The 21,457-nt window shown below is 41.9% G+C and overlaps 1 protein-coding gene across 1 annotated transcript; it reads right to left on the bottom strand.

The window, feature by feature from the left end:
• Window positions 1–281: 281 nt before the first annotated feature.
• LOC110504056 (transcription elongation factor A protein 3-like) lies at window positions 282–18,722 on the bottom strand. The gene is made up of 9 exons (XM_090230583.1): window positions 18,654–18,722; window positions 13,100–13,162; window positions 12,761–12,866; window positions 12,566–12,655; window positions 6,145–6,196; window positions 2,334–2,402; window positions 1,008–1,134; window positions 686–757; window positions 282–290 (listed from the first exon to the last, which is right to left on the bottom strand). Exons 1-9 carry the CDS (start codon window positions 18,720–18,722, stop codon window positions 282–284), a joined length of 657 nt encoding a protein of 218 aa, XP_090086709.1.
• Window positions 18,723–21,457: the final 2,735 nt, after the last annotated feature.

Genomic DNA, 21,457 nt, shown 5'->3' on the forward strand with positions numbered 1-21,457 from the left:
CAGCCAAACCCGGACGACGCTGGGCCAATTGTGCCCTGCCCTATGGGACTCCCAATCACGGCCAGATGATACAGCCTGGAATTGAACCAGAGACTGTAGTGATGCCTCTTGCACTGAGATGCAGTGCCTTAGACCGCTGCGCCACTCGGGAGCCCATCTTAAAAAGTCAATTATAAATTGTAAGTATTCATTTTTGTTTTTGTAAAATTACTCATTGCTAAACATTATAACCCCTCATAGAAAAATGTGGTCTGCAACATCGTCATTGGAGGTGGGCCACATCAGCAGAACTGGAATAGAAAACAAATTAATATTAGTAAATTAATAGATTATTTATGTCTGTGGACCATTGTTCTGTTATAATCTCCACCCGGCACAGCCAGAAGAGGACTGGCCACCCCACATAGCCTGGTTCCTCTCTAGGTTTCTTCCTAGGTTTTGGCCTTTCTAGGGAGTTTTTCCTAGCCACCGTGCTTCTACACCTGCATTGCTTGCTGTTTGGGGTTTTAGGCTGGGTTTCTGTACAGCACTTTGAGATATCAGCTCAGCTGATGTACGAAGGGCTATATAAATAAATTTGATTTGATTTGATTTGATTGTTATGCCTCAGACACCACTGTATGTGCTGGGCTAGCGTTATGTATTTTAATGGGCTTTATCTGAACTGGTGAGGGAAATGTCTCACCTTCCAGCGGTTCCCACACTCGTTACAAAGAACAAAAGTGGTCATAGGCTCGTCAGCGCTGCGGGTCTGCATCTACACACACACACACACACACAAACACACACACAGTTAATACGAAGGCAGCTTTCATTCAACAGCACAAGCTGTCTCCACTGTATCTCACTGTGTAAAATGTAACTGGAACTGGTAGAGCGTACAATATAAAACTGATATTGGGTCAGTATGTAGAGCATATGTATGTTTACAGTGCAGTGAGCAGTGTGTATCTGTTTAAGTAAAATATAGTATATACCTTGTAATATGCAGAATATGGTATGTTTACCTGGTTGTAGATGCAGTTCTTTTTACTGCACTGAAACAGATCAGAAATGGTACCGCTGGTTTTGGACAGCTGGTGTTCCCTAATGGCCTCCTTAGTCAGATTGTTCCTCAGCTGCTTCAGCTCATCACTAGTCATCAGATAGATAGATAGATAGATAGATAGATAGATAGATAGATAGATAGATAGATGGATGAAATCTCTGAGGGAAACGTGTCTACTCAAATGTTTTGGTAGGTGCTTGACTTTCTTGACTCTCTCTCTCATTAATACAACATCTTAGGAATATGTTAGAGGCAGGGGTGGGTCATGGGTTTTACTGCTAACCTACAAAGCATTACATGGGCTTTCTCCTACCTATCTCTCTGATTTGGTCCTGCCGTACATACCTACACGTACGCTACGGTCACAAGACGCAGGCCTACTAATTGTCCCTAGAATTTCTAAGCAAACAGCTGGAGGCAGGGCTTTCTCCTATAGAGCTCCATTTTTATGGAATGGTCTGCCTACCCATGTAGGCAAACTCGGTCTCAACCTTTAAGTCTTTACTGAAGACTCATCTCTTCAGTGGGTCATATGATTGAGTGTAGTCTGGCCCAGGAGTGGGAAGGTGAACGGAAAGGCTCTGGAGCAACGAACCGCCCTTGCTGTCTCTGCCTGGCCGGTTCCCCTCTTTCCACTGGGATTCTCTGCCTCTAACCCTATTACAGGGGCTGAGTCACTGGCTTACTGGGGCTCTTTCATACCGTCCCTGGGGGGGTGCGTCACTTGAGTGGGTTGAGTCACTGATGTGATCTTCCTGTCTGGGTTCGCGCCCCCCCCGGGCTATACTCGGCCTTGTCTCAGGATGGTAAGTTGGTGGTTGAAGATATCCCTCTAGTGGTGTGGGGGCTGTGCTTTGGCAAACTAGGTGGGGTTATATCCTTCCTGTTTGGCCCTGTCCGGGGGTGTCCTCGGATGGGGCCACAGTGTCTCCTGACCCCTCATGTCTCAGCCTCCAGTATTAATGCTGCAGTAGTTTATGTGTCGGGGGGCTGGGGTCAGTTTGTTATATCTGGAGTACTTCTCCTGTCCTATTCGGTGTCCTGTGTGAATGTAAGTGTGCTCTCTCTAATTCTCTCTTTCTCTCTTTCTTTCTCTCTCTCGGAGGACCTGAGCCCTAGGACTATGCCTCAGGACTACCTGACATGATGACTCCTTGCTGTCCCCAGTCCACCTGGCCGTGCTGCTGCTCCAGTTTCAACTGTTCTGCCTTATTAAGGATATTAGCAGTAATGACCAGAGAAGTGTCAGTCATAGTAATGAATCTGAATGAGAGCCAGTACCTACCTGTCAGATTTGGAGTCAGTCGAATGACGTTTCACAGAAAGGCTGTGCTTGGAGTCAGTGGAGTCCTTTCTACAACAACGAGAGAGAGAGAGGAAAACCTGTCACCTTGTGACACTGCTGTTCATCTGAGTGAGTGCTAGATACTGTTTTTTTTACTTTCATTTGACCATGTTACTACTACTACTCCCAACTGATCAGCAACAGCAGTGGTTACTCCCAGGTGCTGTTCTCTACTGTGAGCAAGCTCCTTCAGCCTGTGAACAACTCTGCTACCTCAGCCTCCCCAGAACGGTGCAATCAATACCTTTGTTTCTTCCAAAGCAAAATTGAAAATCTCAATAACATCATCCTGTCCTCTCCAGACCCTGTAGTTGATCTACACAGTCCTATGCTCCCTGGGTCAAGGTTCTCCATGTTCACCACAGTCACTGCAGCTGATGTAACCAAGCTGGTTAGAACAATGAGGCCCACCACTTGCTCACTTGACCCTATCCCCACCTCACTTGTCAAGTCCTAGTTATCTGTTCTGGAGCCTTTTCTTCACAGAAATCATGAACCACTGGATGTGTCCCTCCACAGCTCAAACTCGCCGCAGTCACACCAGTACTTAAAAAGCCTGGATCTGACCCTGACAACCTCCAGAACTACAGGCCTATCTCCAACCTGACCTTGCTGAGTAAGCTCCTCAAACATGATATGTCTAGCCAAGTCCAACAACATCTTGCCACTCACAACCTACTTGAGCCCTTCCCGTCTGGTTTCAGACACAGAGACTGCCTTGGTAAGGGTCACCAATGACCTCCTCATGAATGCAGACTCTGGGGCTGCCAGCATCCTCATACTGCTGGACCTCAATGCAGCATTCAGCGATGCCATTCTGCTGGACCGCAAGGTGAAGCTACCGGGCCTGTCAGACACTGTCCAGGACTGGTTCAGGTCCTATCTCACTGATCCGCCAGGGGGTCCCTCAAGGCTCGGGCAGCTACTGTTTTGAATCTACATGCTGCCACTGGGAAACATGGACTGGGCTTTAACTTTTATGCTGAAGATACTCAGCTGTATATCTCCACAAACACTGCCAATGCCACTGCATTCCTGGTCAGTTGCATGCAGGACAGCAAAGCGTGGATACAGCTGAGTTTCCTGCAGTTAAACTGCAAAAAGACAGAGGTCTTCCTGATTGGCACTCGCATCATGGACTAAATCAGCAGCTACAGCCTCAATATTGATGGTGTCAAGGTCCTCCCCTCCAGTGAGGTCCGCAATCTGGGTGTGATATTTGACAGTCAGCTCTCGTTTGAGGCCCACATCAGAAGTGTTACCAAAGTTAAATTTTTCTATCTATGGAGCATTGCCAGGTTACGACCTATGTAACCTACACTTTTACAGCCTTCAGCTGAGCAACTCATCCACATGTTTATCTTATCCCGTTTGGACTATTGTAATACCGTGTTGGTTGACAAATATGACAAGTGCCTAAGAAGGCTACAATATGTCCAGAACTGTGCTGCATGTGTCCTCAACCACACTTCCCCAATGAGTACATCACTCCAACTCTGTTCAACCTCCACTGGCTCCCCACATGCTCACACATTGACTTCACACCTACCAAGCTATCCACAACTCTGGACCCAAGTATCTGTCTGACTTCGTCGTACACTCCGTTCACTCCTACAAGTCCATCTCCCTTCAGCAGTCCCAGAGCAGACAAAAAACTATGGGTGACAGGGCTTTCAGTTGTGCGGCTCCTAGGCTGTGGAACGCACTTAAAGTCACTGTCAGGGCTGTAGAGTCTCTGGCCTTACTTAAGGCAAAGCTAAATGACTGAGCTGTTCAGAAAAGCTTTCAATGACCAATGTTAATTATTTTCAACGGATTGGACAACACCTGTATATAGCATTGATTGTTGTCTGCTTTTATTATTATATAAAACAAATCAGTGCCTTGGGTGTGAGAAAAGAGCTTTACAAATTACAATATTTCTTGATTGAATTATTTTCCTTCAAAGTTCACTTCATATAGTTTTAAAAGTGAGGTCAATAAGTGTTTTTAGAGTGAAGTTTAGTACAGTCGTGGCCAAAAGTTTTGAGAATGACACAAATATTAATTTTCACAAAGTCTGCTGCCTCAGTTTGTATGATGGCAATTTGCATTTTCTCCAGAATATTATGAAGAGTGAGCAGATGAATTGCAATTTATTGCAAAGTCCCTCTTTGCCATGGAAATGAACTGAATCCCCCAAAACATTTCCACTGCATTTCAACCCTGCCACAAAAGGACCAGCTGACATAATGTCAGTGATTCTCTTGTTAACACAGGTGTGAGTGTTGACGAGGACAAGGCTGGAGATCACTCTGTCATGCTGATTGAGTTCAAATAACAGACTGGAAGCTTCAAAAGGAGGGTGGTGCTGGGAATCATTATTCTTCCTCTGTCAACCATGGTTACCTGCAAGGAAACACGTGCCGTCATCATTGCGTTGCACAAAAAGGGCTTCACAGGCAAGGATATTGCTGCCAGTAAGATTGCACCTAAATATACCATTTATCTGATCATCAAGAACTTCAAGGAAAGCGGTTCAATTGTTGTGAAGAAGACTTCAGGCTGCCCAAGAAAGTTCAGCAAGCGCCAGGACCGTCTCCTAAAGTTGATTCAGCTGCGGGATCGGGGCACCACCAGTACAGAGCTTGATCAGGAATGGCAGCAGGCAGGTGTGAGTGCATCTGCACGCACAGTGATGCGAAGACTTTTGGAGGATGGTCTGGTGTCAAAAACGTCAGCAAAGAAGACACTTCTCTCCAGGAAAAACATCAGGGACAGACTGATATTCTGCAAAAGGTACAGGGATTGGACTGCTGAGGACTGGGGTAAAATCATTTTCTCTGATGAATCCCCTTTCCGATTGTTTGGGGCATCCGGAAAAAAAGCTTGTCCGGAGAAGACAAGAATGCGCTACCATCAGTCCGGTGTCATGCCAACAGTAAAGCATTCTGAGACCATTCATGTGTGGGGTTGCTTCTCAGCCAAGGGAGTGGGCTCACTCACAATTTTGTCTAAGAACACAGCCTCCGAGAGCAACTCCTCCCAACCATCCAAGTACAGTTTGGTGACGAACAATGCTTTTTCCAGGATGATGGAGCACCTTGCCATAAGGCAAAAGTGATAACTAAGTGGCTCGGGGAACAAAACATCGATATTTTGGGTCCATGGCCAGGAAACTCCCCAGATCTTAATCCCATTGATTTATGGTCAATCCTCAAGAGGCGGGTAGACAAACAAAACCCCACAAATTCTGACAAACTCCAAGCATTGATTATGCAAGAATGGGCTGCCATCAGTCAGGATGTGGCCCAGAAGTTAATTGACAGCATGTCAGAGCGGATTGCAGAGGTCTTGAAAAAGAAGGGTCAACACTGCAAATATTGACTCTTTGCATTAACTTCATGTAATTGTCAATAAAATCCTTTGACACTCATGAAATACTTGTAATTATACTGTATTCCATAGTAACATCTGACAAAAGTATCTAAAGACAATGAAGCAGCAAACTTTGTGGAAATTAGTATTTGTGTCATTCTCAAAACTTTTGGCCATGACTGTACATCCACCAATAATTGGTAGCCTAGTGGTTAGAGCGTTGGACTAGTAACCGGAAGGTTGCAAGTTCAAACCCCCGAGCTGACAAGGTACAAATCTGTCGTTATGTCCCTGAACAGGCAGTTAACCCACTGTTTCTAGGCCGTCATTGAAAATAAGAATTTGTTCTTAACTGACTTGCCTGGTAAAATAATATGATCCTGCTTATGCAGACCTGTCTTTCTTGCCATCCAGACTAGGACTTTTAGCAGGTTTTGGTTTGGAATCTGACAAATCGTTTCTGAAACAGGAAACATTTGTACGTAACATTTGCATGTATTGCAGCCATTGCTGATTGGAAAAAAGCACACAGCATTCAGGGAGCAGGCATGCTTGATCAAACAGCTTCACCAGCAGAGGTCAGACAACATGACAAGGTGGCGAAGCACAGATAAATATGCACACATACAGTATTTCCCTATGAAGACCTCTGCACCAATGAAGGGGTTAACACAACTCTCTAATATCACCAAATAATACAACCACAACTCATGTCAGTGGGATTCAACTTAAACAAGCACATAGGCCCACATGCAGTGTATAATTATGCATGCACCTGTGCACTATGGCCTGCCAACCTTTCTTCCTTGGCATCAACAGATGGTCCTTTGGGCACTTTGCTATCGGAGTATTTTCTGCAAAAGGAGAACGGTTAGCGGTGCTTTGCAACTGTTGTCATAATAATCTTCATCTAATTTAACAAAATTATATCATCATCCACATTTAGAGAATGTCATGAAAGTATTCAGACCCTTCGACTTTTTCCAAATTGTGTTTTGTTACAGCCCTATTCTAAAATGGATCAAATAAAACAATTTCCTCAACCATCTACACAGAACACCCCATAATGGCAAAGCGAAAACAGGTTTTTAGAAATGTTTGCAAAACAAAAAAATACCTTATTTACATAAGTATTCAGACTCTTTGCTTATGAGACTCTAAATTGAGCTCAGGTACATCCTGTTTCTATTGATCATCCTTAAGATGTTTCTACAACTTGGAGTCCACCTGTGGTAAATTCAATTGATTGGACATGATTTGGAAAGGCACACACCTGTCTATATAATGTCCCACAGTGGACAGTGCATGTCAGAACAAAAACCAAGCCATGAGGTCGAAGGAATTGTCCGTACAGCTCCGAGACAGGATTGTGTCGAGGCACAGATCTGGGAAAGGCTACCAAAACATTTCTGCAGCATTGAAGGTCCCTAAGAACACAGTGGCTTCCATCATTGTTAAATGGAAGAAGTTTGGAACCACCAAGACTATTCCTAGAGCTGTCCACCCGGCCAAACTCAGCAATCGGGAGAGAAGGGCCTTGGTCAAGGGAGGTGACCAAGAACTCAATGGTCACTCTGACAGAGCTCTAGAGTTCCTCTGTGGAGATGGGAGAACCTTCCAGAAAGACAACCATCTCTGCAGCACTCCACCATTAGGTTTTTATGGTAGAGAGGCCAGACGGAAGCCACTCCTCAGTAACAAAAAAGGCACATGACAGCCCACTTGGAGTTTGCCAAAAGGCACCTAAAGATTCTCAGACCATGGGAAAACAAGATTCTCTGGTCTGATGAATGCCAAGCGTCACGTCTGGAGGAAATCTGGCACCATCCCTACGTTGAAGCATGGTAGTGGCAGCATCATTCTGTGGGGTTGTTTTTCAGCGCAGGGACTGGGAGACTAGTCAGGCCCTCAGACTGGGATTCACCTTCCAACAGGACAACGACCCAAAGCACACAGCCAAGACAACGCAGGAGTGGCTTCGAGACAAGTCTCTGAATGTCCTTGAGTGGCTGGCCCAGCTAGAGCCCGGACTTGAACCCAATCAAAAATCTCTAGAGACATGAAAATAGCTGTGCAGCGACGCTCCCCATCGAACCTGACAGAGTTTGAGAGGCTCTGCAGAGAAGACTTGGAGAAACTCCCCAAATACAGGTGTGCTAAGCTTGTAGTGTCATACCCAAGAAGACTCGAGGCTGTAATCACTGCGAAAGGTGCTTCAACAAAGGGTCTGAATACTGATATTTTTTTGTTTTTATTCTTAATAAATTAGCGATAATTTCTAAACTAGTTTTTTCTTAGTCATTATGGGGTAATGTACAACCCAGAGAACCTAACAAAATGTGGAAAAGGTCAAGGTACTTTCCGAAGGCACTATATAACAGGAACTATTAAATTACTGTTGGATACTATATTTATCATTACATTAGGAACATGTACTGAAAAGGCTAAACACAATTGAGCAAACTTAACATGAATGAGGTAGTATGATTTACAGATCCCAGACCCATCCTTTTTCACATGGTCAGATGACATCACCTTCAGAGAAACGGGTTTGTAATCTGACAACTCCTCTCTGGGTAGCAAACAGCAAAGAAAGTGATGTTTGAAACTTCACAAGGAAAAGCAACAAAAATGCGTTGTGTCGGAATGAATATAATCCATTTAGCATATCTATCAATAGGAGCAGTTCAACAATGTCACAGAGAACAAACATTGCTAACACTCAAAAGTAACCACACAAAAAAACAACCATGCAACATCACAGTGACCTCTCCTTTTTGACTTCCACTGACGGGCGCTTCATAGGAGGGGGAGGATGGAGATGGAGAGGTGCAAAAGGAGCATTGGGGTCTGGAGTCTCTTTTCTAACCACAGAAATCCACGAAGGCTCTTTTCTAAATGTAAAATATTATTTTCAATCATCACTACTATTCATCATTGCTATCGATAGTATAGTAGCACACTCATGTTTAAAGTTTTAATAGTTGTGTATAGGGGATACACATGCACCATCCAACGAAAAGCTTACTTGCAGGCAGTGGTGTACTTAAGTAAAAATACACTATTTAAGTAGTTTATTGCGGTATCTGTACTTTACAATTTATATTTTTGACAACTTTTACTTTACTACATTCCTAAAGAAAATGATATATTTTTACTCCATACATTTTCCTTGACACCCATTTTCTGTAACCTTTCGGTTACTGGCCCAATGCTCTAACCACTAGGCTACCTGCCGCCTCAAGAAAATATAATTAAGTATATTTTAGCAATTACATTTACTTTTGATACTTAAGTATATTTAAAACCAAATACTTTGACGTTTACTCAAGTAGTATTTTACTGGGTGACTTTCACTTGAGTCATTTTCTATTACGGTATCTTTACTTTTACACAAGTATGACAATTCCGGACTTTTGCCATCACTGCTTGCAGGTTGCTCCTCGACAATGCAACAACTATAAGAAGTAATAAAAGATAAGAATACGAACGAACATAAAGTAAATGGCTCAGTAGAATAGAATACACATTTTTGCATAAGTATAATACAGGAAGGACAATTTATACTGTTGTCCAATATGTCTTGTGAAATAAATATAGTTTGACAGAAGAGAACGTCTGAAAACGTTTGTCATTTAAAAAATTGTAAATAAATTTAAAATAAATTGTACCCCTTTTTCTCCCCAATTTCGTGGTATCCAAATGTTTAGTAGCTACTATCTTGTCGCATCGCTACAACTCCCGTACGGGCTCGGGAGAGACGAAGGTTGAAAGTCATGCGTCCTCCGATACACAACTCAACCAAGCCGCACTGCTTCTTAACACAGCGCCATCCAAACCGGAAGCCAGCCGCACCAATGTGTCGGAGGAAACACCGTGCACCTGGAAACCTTGGTTAGCGTGCACTGCACCCGGGCCACCACAGGAGTCGCTGGTGCGCGATGAGACAAGGATTTCCCTACCGGCCAAACCCTCCCTAACGATGCTAGGCCAATTGTGCGTCGCCCCATGGACGCGGCCGGTTATGACAGAGCCTGGGCGCGAACCCAGAGTCTCTGGTGGCACATACACATTTTCTGTGTATCGCTGACAGTTTATCATTAAAAAAGGAGGAACATGTTCATTGATGCAATGATTTTGACTTTGCTGTGCTGTATAAAGTACTACCTATGACAACAAAACAAATGGTAAAACAGTGATGTCAGGGCACATTTCACTGTGTCTGATAAAACAGAGGTAGATGATGATCTATAACAAACTATGGACCATAATAGACAACTCAGTCTATTCACAAACAGCATGCCCTCTGACCTCTCCTTCTTCACCTTCACTGAGAGACATCTGGACAGAGGGGTGGGACGAGGATGAAAAGGAGACAGAGTGTCTGAAGAATCTCTCCTGAATGGAAATTGAAATATTCCAAATGGAATCTGAGTAAAACCATGCTTTCCAGAACTAATACAACTTGCACAAATCGAATGATTAAGGAAAGCATGCATTGATCATGATCACAAGGTCACTACCCACTGGGCACAAACGGATTTAGTCGCAATCTTTAACTTTGAAATGGAGAAATGAATCCAACATATACATTATTAATTTGTAAACAAACTGGAATTAAAGCCAGACTAAGTCAATGGCACAAAAGACACATGTTGATGTTCAAATATTGATATTTGGTTGAGTTGACAAACACAATTCAATATCACTTTTGCAATACAATAACTTGCATAATAACGTGTCGTCAAGTTAAGAAATGATGTTGTATTCACATCTCCAACTAAATAAAAAACATTAAAGAATAGGATTAGGCCAGTGGCTCAGATTGTAACGATCATCGTTGGAATGAGGTGAGGACCAAAGCTCAGCGTGGTATATGTTCATGATGATATTTATTTAAACTCAGAACACTTAACAAAATAACAAAGAGAAAGAAACAAAACCGAAACAGTTCTGTAAGGTGACAAAACACACTAGACAGAAAATAACCACCCACAAAACACAATAGAAACCAGGCTCCCTAAATATGGTTCTCAATCAGGGACGATTGACAGCTGCCTCTGATTGAGAACCATACCAGGCCAAACACAGAAATGGCAAATCATAGAAAACTAACGTAGACAACCCACCCAACTCACGCCCTGACCATACTAAAACAAAAAGACAAAACAAAGGAACTAAGGTCAGAACGTGACACAGATGAAATTATCCAAACATTATATATCCTTTAAATGTTGATATTTGATTGTGTTGACAACCAAACACAATTGAATATGACTTTTGGAATACAGTAAATCACATAAAGTTAAGGCTATTTTACAAACTAAAGTAACAGTATTTATTCAACCTTAACTTTTTACTGCAGTGGGCTAAACAGGGTCACACAGAGTGTTTCAAATCTACTTGGATGGTTATGGGCTTAAAAGAAGAAGACATGTACCATATCAGATATATAGAGATGTATAAAATGTTTAGTTTGCATCCCAATATTACACTTTATATATCACAGACAACTGAACTATAACAAACCCGTTTGACATTGAAACACCGGATACATTATTTTATTTGTTTATTAATTATGAAATTATGAATAATATTCCACCCATGTGGCCACTAGGTCATTTGACTGCAGGAAAGGGCTACAATGAGTAACACATCTACGGCCACATTGAAGTTAGCCTACTGTAACTATAAATGTCTTCTTATGTAATCATAGAAAGTGTGCATGTTCAAGATAGCGTGCAAAGTTTGCCGTTCTGTGGAGATCTTCACAATTGCTATAATAATCTGTGATGAATATCTACAGCATTGAACACTTGCACTATGTACTTTTAATGTAATCTCAACTGCAATCCAGGTAATTTGGTAGTGCAATTAGAAGAAGCATATTGATAAAACATTATGTTTAGGAATAAATACTAAATATCTGACATTGTCTTCCCTTTTCAACTTTGTTGTGCTTTTAAAATGGTTGACAGTACACTGCTAACACATTTAGATGAGAACTAAACCAATAATCTGACATTGTTTTCCCATTGGAATTTAGATATGCTTTTAGATGGTTGCAAGCACAGTGATAACACATTTATAATTCACCAAACTTCCGGCTGGCTTTTTGAGTGTGTGAATAAAGGTTGAAATCTCATTGATCAACATGTCAACCAAATATTACCCAAATTTCTACGTTGAAATGGCATGTTGTGCCCAGTGGTATGCTGTATGAACAAGTCAGTGAAACAACAAGGTTGGTGTGCAATCCATCTCAAGGGCTTCCAATATAAACATCTCAAACATCTTTTTTGTAGCCTTATATCCATACAAACCACTCATTCAGTAATGTCTTTCTTGGGTTCTTCAAAATATCTTTCCTTCTTTGGTTCTTGCACATCTTGCCTTTCTTTTCTGGATTCTTCGGTTCTTGGGTTCTTCTAAGTGTTGTTCTTTTTTGGAGTGTTCTACAGTTCTTTCTTTTCTGGCATCTTCTATACATTTTACATTTTTGGATTGTTCTGCATGCTGTTCGTTTTTGAATGCCTCTGTATATCACTCTTTTTTTAAGGTCAACAACTCTCTCGTCTTTTTTGTGTTCAACATTGTGCTTCTCTTTTCGCTGTTTGTCAGAGTATTCTTCCTTTTCAGATTCAGGATCTGAATCAGAAACATCCAGCCTCTTGTGACTATAGCAACAAAAAAACACAGGCCACACCAGATACCGTATCTTCCCCTTTTCTATGTTTACATTTTTGCCTTCACACGCAGGCAATGGTTTGAGTATGTGTGTATGCACCTACCTGGTGTCTTTCTCTAAGGGGGACCCTGTGGGACTGGGGACCCTGTGGATTTGTTGGCGTCAACCCCATTCTTCATCTCATTGGGCCTCTCAGTACACTGAGTACGTGCAGCATCTAGGGGGCAAAGAGCGTAAAATGTTGTCTCTACGTACTGTGTAAACTGTAAAACGCAACTCCAGACAGCTCCACGTTCTAAAAGACAGTCTCCAACAATCCTACCCAGCAGTCTCTTCCAGTCCTTGATGAGGATCTTGGACAGGGAAACAACCACGTCGTCTGCGCAGTGCTTCCTGATTCCATTCACAGACATGCCGATCCTCGTTTCCTATTCAGAGGAATGAATGTTTTGTTGCATGTGATCCTTGAAATAATGAGTTTACACATCATTTGGAGTAGGCATAACTATATAATCCATTCCCTGTTTGTGGGGAAATTGACTGCACTGTCTTCCCCATGCATTTGATCATTTTTAATGTTGAACGCAGAAGTAGTCTAACTTCTGTACACCTAAATAATACATAACAGGTGAGTGGGATTTTCCTGTTGAAGGTCCTCTACCTGCAGAAGTTTCAGCGTCATGTTGAAGCTCTTCAGTTCATTCAGCAGGTCCAGGGCACCCTCCTATGTACACAAAGATGGAGATGATGGTATTGGAAGTTGTAGCCAACAGGGAGAGCAGCAGAATTATTTATTTTAATTACATATGTAGTACCACGGGTGCAACTTTCACTGGGGACGGACGGCCCATCCCTCATGACCCCCCCCGCCCCACACACACACACATTCTGGAATTGAATTTTTGTCACCCCCCAGTTTTATCATTGCATTGTGATAATAAAAAAAAGAGGAGTGTGCTTTAGGACCATGCGGACGACTCAGAGTGGTCGGGTTGGCTGTTTGGTGGTTTCAACCGGCTGGATATAGGACGTCCGGAGACCACAGAGCATGCGAACAGAGGCAGCTGTTATATGTGTGTGTTGTGCTTTTTTCTAAGTTGTAAAAGCAAGTAGGGCAGAAACTGGCTACTCTTTATTTGACTGATGTAGCTGGTATGGTAACTGCTGTTTGACTTAACAGAAAGAAAAAATATATATTCCCAGAGCTGAGCTAGTAGTGTAACTGACATGTAACGTTAGCTAATGTTTCATCCCCTCTCGACTGAAGTTCTGTCTGAAATGAATGAACTAACTTAGCTAGCTATCTAGCTAGCTAGTAGCTACCACAGCCAGTTCAGCCAGCAATCTGTCAGGTATCTGTATCTAACAGCTGGTGTGTGTATGGAAATGTTTTGTCTTGTTTCAACAGAAGTTGAAGCACAGTCAGTACACAACACTATTCTCATCATGACTTAGCAGGATCAGATGGTGACAGGGGTCCCAGCAGGGTCAGACAGCCAGGGAAGACCAGTCTACTGAGGTCAGGTGTATTTTGCAGTATATTATAACAATCAGTGAATGGATACAAAGTTCCATCTTGAGTTCATGGGTAGTCTACAGTCTGGGATCTGGGAATAAGGGTAATTTAAATGATTGAATCATTGATTCTATTCTTGGATAATATAATGTATAAATGTACACCAAGGTAATCAAATGGTGAGAGGGGTCTCAGCACAGTCAGACAACCAGGGAAGACCAGCCTGTGATGGCGCTGAAGTGAACTTTTGCAGATGAAAAAAATATATAATAATTACAAAAGGAACAAATTGACCTACTTTGGACACCCCCCCCCCCCCAAAAAAAAAATATATATACAGTGGGGCAAAAAATTATTTAGTCAGCCACCAATTGTGCAAGTTCTCCTACTTCAAAATATGAGAGAGGCCTGTAAATTTTCATCATAGGTACACTTCAACTATGACTGACAAAATGAGAGAAAAAAAATCCAGAAAATCACATTGTAGGATTTTTAATGAATTTATTTGCAAATTATGGTGGAAAATAAGTATTTGGTCACCTACAAACAAGCAAGATTTCTGGCTCTCACAGACCTGTAACTTCTTCTTTAAGAGGCTCCTCTGTCCTCCACTCGTTACCTGTATTAATGGCACCTGTTTGCACTTGTTATCAGTATAAAAGACACCTGTCCACAACCTCAAACAGTCACACTCCAAACTCCACTATGGCCAAGACCAAAGAGCAGTCAAAGGACACCAGAAACAAAATTGTAGACTTGCACCAGGCTGGGAAGACTGAATCTGCAATTGGTTTGAAGAAATCAACTGTGGGAGCAATTATTTGGAAATGGAAGACATACAAGACCACTGATAATCTCCCTCGATCTGGGGCTCCACGCAAGATCTCACACCGTGGGGTCAAAATGATCACAAGAACGGTGAGCAAAAATCCCAGAACCACACGGGGGGACCTAGTGAATGGCCTGCAGAGAGCTGGGACCAAAGTAACAAAGCCTACCATCAGTAACAGACTATGCCGCCAGGGACTCAAATCCTGCAGTGCCAGACGTGTCCCCCTGCTTAAGCCAGTACATGTCCAGGCCCGTCTGAAGTTTGCTAGAGAGCATTTGGATGATCCAGAAGAAGATTGGGAGATTGTCATATGGTCAGATGAAACCAAAATATAACTTTTTGGTAAAAACTCAACTCGTCGTGTTTGGAGGACAACGAATGCTGAGTTGCATCCAAAGAACATCATACCTACTGTGAAGCATGGGGGTGAAAACATCATGCTTTGGGGCTGTTTTTCTGCAAAGGGACCAGGACGACTGATCCGTGTAAAGGAAAGAATGAATGGAGCCATGTATCATGAGATTTTGAGTGAAAACCTCCTTCCATTAGCAAGGGCATTGAAGATGAAACGTGGCTGGGTCTTTCAGCATGACAATGATCCCAAATACACCGCCCGGGCAACGAAGGAGTGGCTTCATAAGAAGCATTTCAAGGTCCTGGAGTGGCCTAGCCAGTCTCCAGATCTCAACCCCATAGAAAATCTTTGGAGGGAGTTGAAAGTCCGTGTTGCCCAACAACAGCCCCAAAACATCACTGCTCTAGAGGAGATCTGCATGGAGGAATGGGCCAAAATACCAGCAACAGTGTGTGAAAACCTGGTGAATACTTACAGAAAACGTTTGACCTCTGTCATTGCCAACAAAGGGTATATAACAAAGTATTGAGATAAACTTTTGTTCTTGAGAGGCAGATGGAGTGGCCTACTGGTCAGACTCAGAAGGCGAGCACACCATCCACCGCTTCCGAGTATATTACTCGCCAATGTCCAATCTCTAGATAACAAGGTGGACGAAATTAGGGCATGAGTTGCCTTCCAGAGAGACATCAGAGATTGTAACATTCTCTGTTTCACGGAAACATGGCTCACTCGGGATATGTTGTCAGAGTCGGTACAGCCACCCGGTTTCTTCATGCTTCGCGCCGACAGAAACAAACATCTCTCTGGTAATACAGGAACTCAAGTCCTTTTGTTCACCTGACCTAGAATTCCTTACAAACAAATGCCGACCGCATTATCTTCCAAGATTATTCTCTTCGATTATAGTAACAGCCATGTATATCCCCCCAAGCAGATACCTCTTCGGCCCTGAAAAAACTTCACTGGACTCTATGTAAACTGGAAACCATACGTCCTGATGCTTCATTTATTGCATATGGGGATATTAACAAAGCTAACCTGAGAACAAGACTTCCTAAATTCTATCAGCATATCAAATGCGCGACACAAGCTGGTAGCATTCTGGATCATTGCTACTCTAACTTCCGCAATGCATACAAAGGCCTCCCCCGCCCAGCCTGCGGCAAATCTGACCACAACTCCATTTTGTTGCTCTCAGCCTATAGACAGAAACTAAAACAGGAAACGCCCATGCTCAGGTCTATACAATGCTGGTCTCACCAATCAGATTCCATGCTTCAAGATTTTTTTTGATCACATGGACTGGGATGTGTTCCGAATAGCCTCAGACAATAACATTGATGTATACGTTGACTCGGTGAGCGAGTTTATTAGCAAGTGCATCGGAGATGTCATATCCACTGTGACTATTAAAACCAGAAACTGTGGATTGATGCACAAAACTGAAAGTGTGAACCACTTCTTTTAATCATGGCAAGGCGACTGGAAATGTGACTGAATGCAAACAGTACAGCTATTCCTTCCGCAAGGCAATCAAACAAGCAAAGCGTCAGTATAGAGACAAAGTAGAGTCGCAATTCAACGGCTCAAACACGAGACGTATGTGGCAGGGTCTACAGTCAATCACGGATTACAAAAAGAAAACCAGCCCAGCAACGTCTTGCTCCCAGACAAATTTAACAAATTCTTTGCTCACTTTGAGGACAGTACAGTGCCACTGACACAGCCTGCTACCAAAGCCTGTGGGCTCTCCTACTCCGTGGCCAACATGAGTAAAACATTTGAACGTGTTAACCTTCGCAAGGCTGCCGGCCCAGACGGCATCACTAGCCGCGTCCTCAGAGCATGCGCAGACCAGCTGGCTGGTGTGTTTACGGACATATTCAATCAATCCCTATCCCAGTATGTTGTCCCCACATGCTTCAAGATGGTCACCATTGTTCCTGTTCCCAAGAAAGCTAAGGTAACTGAACTAAATGACTATCGCCCGTTGCACTCACTTCTGTCATCATGAAGTGCTTTGAGATGCTAGTCAAGGATCATATCACTTCCAGACCCACTCCAATTTTCTTACCACCCCAATAGGTCCACTGACGATGCAAATCGCCATCACACTGCACACTGCCTTATCCCATCTGGACAAGAGGAATACCTATGTTAAAATGCTGTTCATTGACTACAACTCAGCATTTAACACCATAGTACCCTCCAAACTCGTCATTAACCTCTCTGGGATATGTGGGACGCTAGTGTCCCACCTGGCCAAAAGCCAGTGAATACGCAGAGCGCCAAATTCAAATAAATTACTATAAAAATCTAACTTTCATGAAATCACACATGCAAGATAGCAAATTAAAGCTACACTTGTTGTGAATCCAGCCAACATGTCAGATTTCAAAAAGGCTTTTCGGCGAAAGCAAACGATGCTATCATCTGAGGATTGCACCATAGTAAACAAAGAGAGAGAAGCGTACTCTGCAGGCACGACAGAAAACACAGAAATAAAAATATAATTCATGCCTTACCTTTGACGAGCTTCTTTTGTTGGCACTCCAATATGTCCCATAAACATCACAAATGGTCCTTTTGTTTGATTAATTCCGTCGTTCTCAGCCCTCTCCTGTACTCCCTGTTCATCCATGTCTGCATGGCCATGCATGCTTCCAACTCAATCATCAAGTTTGCAAATTGTCCATTTATTTGGCGCGTTTGATCCAGAAAAACATAGGTTCCAACTTGCCCTGTGTTGACTTGGAAGAGCAGGGTGATGGTGGGAGCATAGTATTATTGAATTAATGCTGCAGGCAGGGTTTGTACTGTAAGTAGTAGGTCTACTGTAGCAACCGCACATGTTTCTACAGTCTGTTTTTAAGTGATCACACTTAACATTACAATTGATGTTTAATCAATGGTATTAATCAAAATTACGATCAATAACAAACTGTAATATTATAATAACTATGTACAAATCTTGTAATATTAATGTAGCCTAATAGTCAAAATAGTTGTGTTTATGTAGTCTACAGCAGGCGCTATGTTAATAAGGAAATTCATTAAATGTATCAGTGAACGACTTGCATTCTACAATCCACCAAAACAGCACTGAACAATTGGCCCATACTAACAAAATACAGCCCCATAGCACGCCACTGTCACAAACTTGCGTTGTTTACTTTGGGTTCCATTCACGGAGTTGTTGTAGAATACCAGCATGCTTTAAGTCTCACACTTTTGCATTAGTAGTTTTATTTAGTGTGTGTGTGTATATATCGCACGGTCTTGCTTATTAATAGGCAAAAACTGGACAATTCTGTGCCAAACACCTGCACAACTTTTTAAAGCACAACCTCGAAATGTAAAACTTTGTATTAATGTAGATAACTATACAATGGAATAACTCATTGCAAATTCAAAATAAAGCATTATCTACACATGATTTCATACATTTGACTGCACGAGGTGACAGAAAAACATGCAACATAAAACAAGGTGTCAAAATACACTCTCACCGTGTTATTTCTAGACACCATCTTGTCCAGTTTTTTTGCAATCCGAATTAACTCCTTTTCTCGCGTCATAGTTTATGGCATGGATTAAACGTACAATAATATATGTTATGTAAAATGATATATAATTAAAAAATGTAAATGTTCATCCTACGTAGATATGACTTTACGTCATGGCGCGGTCCATTCCATTCGGCGAAGGGGCGTGTCCTTAAATTACAGGCAGAAAGACAGTTGTCGGATCGTCTGACCAATTGGTCAAAATGCCCATGAGACACATGGCAACAACTAAATATAGACGTTGCTATGGGTCTGACACTAATAACGTCTTTATATGAAAAATATTGAATAACTTCAAAACTTACTTTAATACAGTGGGCCATGCAAACTTTTTCAGAGGACTTTGGAGAGAACCCCAATGCCAATGAGCCTTGCTCAATAGAGCCTGCTAGTTCGTAGTCCTAAAAACTGGAAATGAGTTACTCTGGTTCGTTAAGCAATTCTTATAGGGGAGATTAATGGGGAAAGAATGACGTTTTGGGATAAATGACATAACTAATGTTTGAGGTTAACACATTTTATATGTTTTGTTCTATGGGATAAAGCACATAAAGGCTTCGCTTCAAAATTCACAAGAAGTGATCATATACGTTTTGTTCTTGTGAATTTTGAAGCGAAGCCTTTATGTGCTTTATCCCATAGAACAAAACATTAAGCCTGTGTTAATCAAATACCTTTTTCTGGCGTTTATCCCAAAACAAATATTAATTTTCCCATTACTATTGCTCTCTATAGTTGCGTATCCAACCACACACTAAAATATCCCACTCTTTGGGTCTACACTTTAGTTTGAAGATATAATGAATAATTGTTATATGATATACCTTAGTAGTAAACCATGTAGCCTAATACAAGGTCAGAAGTTAATGTTTGATTAATACAGTGAAATATGGCCAATCATTTATATATGCACTTGATGACAAAAAAGGGGGGCCCTGTTTTAAAGCCACCGCTCCTCCATCTTGGCAATCCCCAACATTGTAAAAAATATTTTGGAAGCTTTAGAAATGCATTTATTAATGTCTACATTTGTTTTCGCCACGTTTATTCTATTATACACCTTAATGCATTATTTTTAATTATATTATTATATACAAATACAAAATATATAATCAAACATTTTCCTTAAAGTGTAATTTTTAGATAGAAAGTTGTACTGTTACTGTCCCCACTACAACAAGAAAAATACTTAAATTCCGGTAATTTTGTCCTTAAAACATTTAATTGAAATACTGTAAAATTACATTAATTCCTATGGAGGATTGTTTCTGGGGAGTGTCAATATAGCCAACTAATGGCTTCAAAGCCTCTTATTGGTCAATAGCAATCCAGTGTTTATATACATCATTGAACAGGGTGCTGGTCATGTGGTGACACACCTCCACTTTAACAATCTACACAGCTCTGACAGCTGCAAAAAAATAACTTGTAGATAGTACACAAGTGTACACACAAGTTGGAGTGTTTTCTCGTGTTCCCATGAATTTACTATGGAGGAAAGTTGGAGTCCCGTTATTGTGCAGAAGATGTCACTTTGGTGTTGGGCTTCTTATCATGAGGACTATTTTGACAAAGTTGTGTGAGATGGGGTTGTGTCTTTACAGTATCCTTTACAACTTTAGTGTTCTTTACAAACCTTTTCTGTCATCCAAATTATTAGTTTTAGAGGATTTTAACTTAGATTGGATTACCCCGGCCTCAGACCATTTTAAGAATATTTGTCTTCACTTTAACCTCCAAGTTGCTTTGTTAAAGAGATGCCACTCTCTAAACCGCTTCACACAAAGTGTCACTGTCACTGTATCACTGTCATTTAGGTTGAAAACTGAATCACAACTCAATCGCTGGTTGAAAACTGTCCCTCCCAAAAGATAGAATTTGTAGATAATTGGCCCTCTTTCTGGGACTCACCCACAAACAGGACCAAGCCTGACTAGCTGAGGAGTGACGGACTCCATCCTAGCTGGAGGGGTGCTCTCATCTTATCTACCAACATAGACAGGACTCTAACTCCTCTAGCTCCACAATGAAATAGGGTGCAGGTCAGGCAGCAGGCTGTTAGCCAGCCCGCCAGCATAGTGGAGTCTGCCACTAGCACAGTCAGTGTAGTCAGCTCAGCTATCCCCATTGAGACCGTGTCTGTGCCTCAACCTATGTTGGGCAAAACTTAACATGGCGGTGTTCGCCTTAGCAATCTCACTAGGATAAAGACCTCCTCCATTCCTGTCATTATTGAAAGAGATCATGATACCTCACATCTCAAAATAGGGCTACTTAATGTTAGATCCCTTACTTCAAAGGCAATTATAGTCAATGAACTAATCACTGATCATAATCTTGATGTGATTGGCCTGACTGAAACATGGCATAAGCCTGATGAATTTACTGTGTTAAATGAGGCCTCACCTCCTGGCTACACTAGTGACCATATCCCCTGTGCATCCCACAAAGGCAGAGGTGTTGCTAACATTAACAATAGCAAAATTTAATTTACAAAAAAAAAATTACGTTTTCATCTTTTGAGCTTCTAGTCATGAAATCTATGCAGCCTACTCAATCACTTTTTATAGCTACTGTTTACAGGCCTCCTGGGCCATATACAGCGTTTCTCATTGAGTTCCCTGAATTCCTATCGGACCTTGTAGTCATAGCAGATAATATTCTAAATCTTTGGTGACTTTAATATTCACATGGAAAAGTCCACAGACCCACTCCAAAAGGCTTTCGGGGCCATCATCGACTCAGTG

The sequence above is a fragment of the Oncorhynchus mykiss genome, chromosome 3 (genome assembly GCF_057628025.1).
Source record: "Oncorhynchus mykiss isolate SJ-2025 chromosome 3, ASM5762802v1, whole genome shotgun sequence".
NCBI classification, from domain to species: Eukaryota; Metazoa; Chordata; class Actinopteri; order Salmoniformes; family Salmonidae; genus Oncorhynchus; species Oncorhynchus mykiss.